Genomic DNA, 2,538 nt, shown 5'->3' with positions numbered 1-2,538 from the left:
TCAGTTTCACAGAAATGTCACAGATTATTTCTGTACAAATCCCCCTGAGAGGAGTTCTCATTTTATTGTCCCTTGAAAGAAGTCATTAAAGTACCTGGCCAGGTTACAGCAGCCACCTCAGAGGGTAAGAACGGTATTTGCAAGAGCTGTAGTTATTTTAGAAGAATCCCAAAGAACACAGAAAGCTCATCTCAGCCCTTCTTACCTGGAGTGGCCAGGGAGACCAGGAGGAAAACAGCAAAGACAAGGTACAGGAATTTCATGGCTGCAGTTGAGCTGGGATCTCAGCAAGGCTGGAGAGAGGAGCTTTGGAGACCTCAGAGGGAGGAGGTGATGTACAGGGAGGCTGCAACCCCTGGTTTTTATAGAGCCTTTCCCTGGGGATGCTGGGGAGATGGGAATTCATCCAAGTGCTGTTTGGGGCTGGACGTGCAGTGATGGCACGAGAGAATTCCCTGTGTGCTGGCAGCCACCTCCTCCCCCCAGAGGTGGTTGCCCAATATCAGATAGGATTTCAGCACTCCTTGGAACACAAAGGAATAGGGGCTGTCAATAGCAGAGACCTTAGGATGGGTCAGAGGGACCTGATGGAGATCTGTGGGTGCAGCGATGGAGGGAGAACAAGATCACTATCACGGGGTTCCAGGCCTTTCCCAACCTCTGGCAGGGATGCAGTGGGATGCAACAGGGACACGATGCACTGATGACTCTCCCTCCATTGTCCAGGTTGATCACCATGTGGGACTGATTGGAAAGGACCCATGTTCCCATCTCTGAGCCATCTCTGACAAATCTCCCTGATAAATTCATCAAACACCACATTCAGTGAAATCTCTTGGTCTTCTTCTCTCACCCCTCTGATGGATGGGCTGGAGCACTGGGGCTGACAGCTCCCAGGAGCCTGGATGAGCTTTGGAGACACTTTGATCATCATCTCTTCCTCACAAACCCTCCAGACAGTCCTGAGGTTTCAAACAAAAGCTTTTCCAACCCAAATTCACTGGGCTGTTTAATGGCTTGAGGAACAGCCAGGAAAACAGGTGAAGGGACAAGAAGCTGCTGCTGGTGCAGAATTCCTCAATATCCTCAAACTTAAATCTGCAAAAGGCAGCAGATGAATCTTAAAACACTGAGTAACATGACAGCAAAACATCAAACCCTCAATCAGTGTAAGTTTAAGGCTGAGAATTTGGAAAAATGGATAATCTCTGTGCAAATGGTGGGTCTGAATTACCTAAAGCCAGTTAGGAAGGGGGTTTGGGAGTCCTGCATCAGTCTGTGGGGTGTCACAGTGGTGTGTGCTCTGCTCATCTCCCCATCCCTGGTGGCCCCTGGTAGGGAAAGAAGAGGTTAAAAGAAAGGTGGCAGAGCTGGGGACTTGTGTTCATAAAATTAAGTATATTGGCACTTGTCAGCTCAGGGGGGGAACACTTAAAGGAGGTGTATTACAAGCTGTAAAAATTTCAGAGGCCTAAGGAGGATAGAGCGACAGTTCTTCAATTTTTATAACCCAAGACATAGGTGGGATACCAAGGCAAATCATGCATTTATCAAAAAGGTAACCAAACTGTTCTCTTTCCCACTGAGCACAGCTGAAACGTGGAACTTGAACAAGAAATTCAAGCAGTTAAAATGTATTGAAAGGACAAATGTATTGAGAAAGCAATTTGTAAATTAATGCAGCGGGTGTAAATAAGGTATAAAAACTTATTGAAGAAGTCAACAAAATTTCCTGTTGCTGGAGGGTGGGGAGTTTTACGGAGTGAGAACACACAGCCTTGGACTCCTTCCCAGGCACCCACTTCTGCCTGCACCAGGCTCTTCACTGGGGCTTGGCTCAGCTTTATGTTCCTCTCTGTGATCTGACTGTGTGCAGAAATTGAGGAAAAGTGAAGGTGAGGGGGCTGTGCACCTCCTCTACTTCATCACCATGATTTCTAACTGTTGCTCTTGGGTGTTTGTCATTTTTTCTTCAGCAATGGTGTTTCCACACTTTCCCTGTTCAGTCCTTTCTGCTCTACATTCCTGTCACTACAAAGGCTTTCCTATAGCTCAGGTGAGGACCTTCTGCTGTGCCTAGTCACTGACTCCTCATCCTGGCCACCAAGAGCAGACCATACCTATCCAGTGTATCACATCATTAAGATTTAAGGACTGCCGTGCTTTCTATGTGTTCTCTTTCCTGATCATCATTATTCCACTCGATTCAGTCTTTTCTGGCAGGTCACATCTTAATCATAGAATCACAGAATCATTTAGGTTGGAAAATATCTCTAAGAACAAGTCCAACCATTCCCCAGCACTGCCAAGACCACCACTAACCCCTGTCCCCAAGTGCCACATCCATATGGCTTTTAAATCCCTCCAGGAATGGGGACTCCACCACTTCCCTGGGCAGCCTGTTCCAATGCCTGAACTCCAACTGGGTGAATAAATATCCCCTGGTGCCACTTGAGGCCATTTCCTCTTGTCCCTTGTTTCCTGGGAGCAGAGCAGACCCCCCCCGGCTCCCCTCTCCTGTCAGGGAGTTGCAGAGCC

General features: G+C 47.6%; 1 protein-coding gene across 1 annotated transcript in view; it reads right to left on the bottom strand.

Moving 5' to 3' along the window:
* LOC112841357 (cygnin-like) overlaps positions 1-292 on the bottom strand; it is a 1,603-nt gene extending 1,311 nt beyond the window's left edge. Inside the window, exon 1 of the mRNA XM_025896398.2 lies at positions 206-292. Within this exon, the coding sequence (XP_025752183.2) occupies positions 206-263 (58 nt within the window). The 5' untranslated portion in view covers positions 264-292. The remainder of the gene's footprint in view (positions 1-205) is intronic.
* Positions 293-2,538: the final 2,246 nt, after the last annotated feature.

This window comes from Manacus vitellinus, unplaced genomic scaffold (genome assembly GCF_001715985.3).
Source record: "Manacus vitellinus isolate BGI_N305 unplaced genomic scaffold, ASM171598v3 scaffold_82_pilon, whole genome shotgun sequence".
NCBI classification, from domain to species: Eukaryota; Metazoa; Chordata; class Aves; order Passeriformes; family Pipridae; genus Manacus; species Manacus vitellinus.
This window is presented reverse-complemented; position numbering and strand designations above follow the sequence as displayed.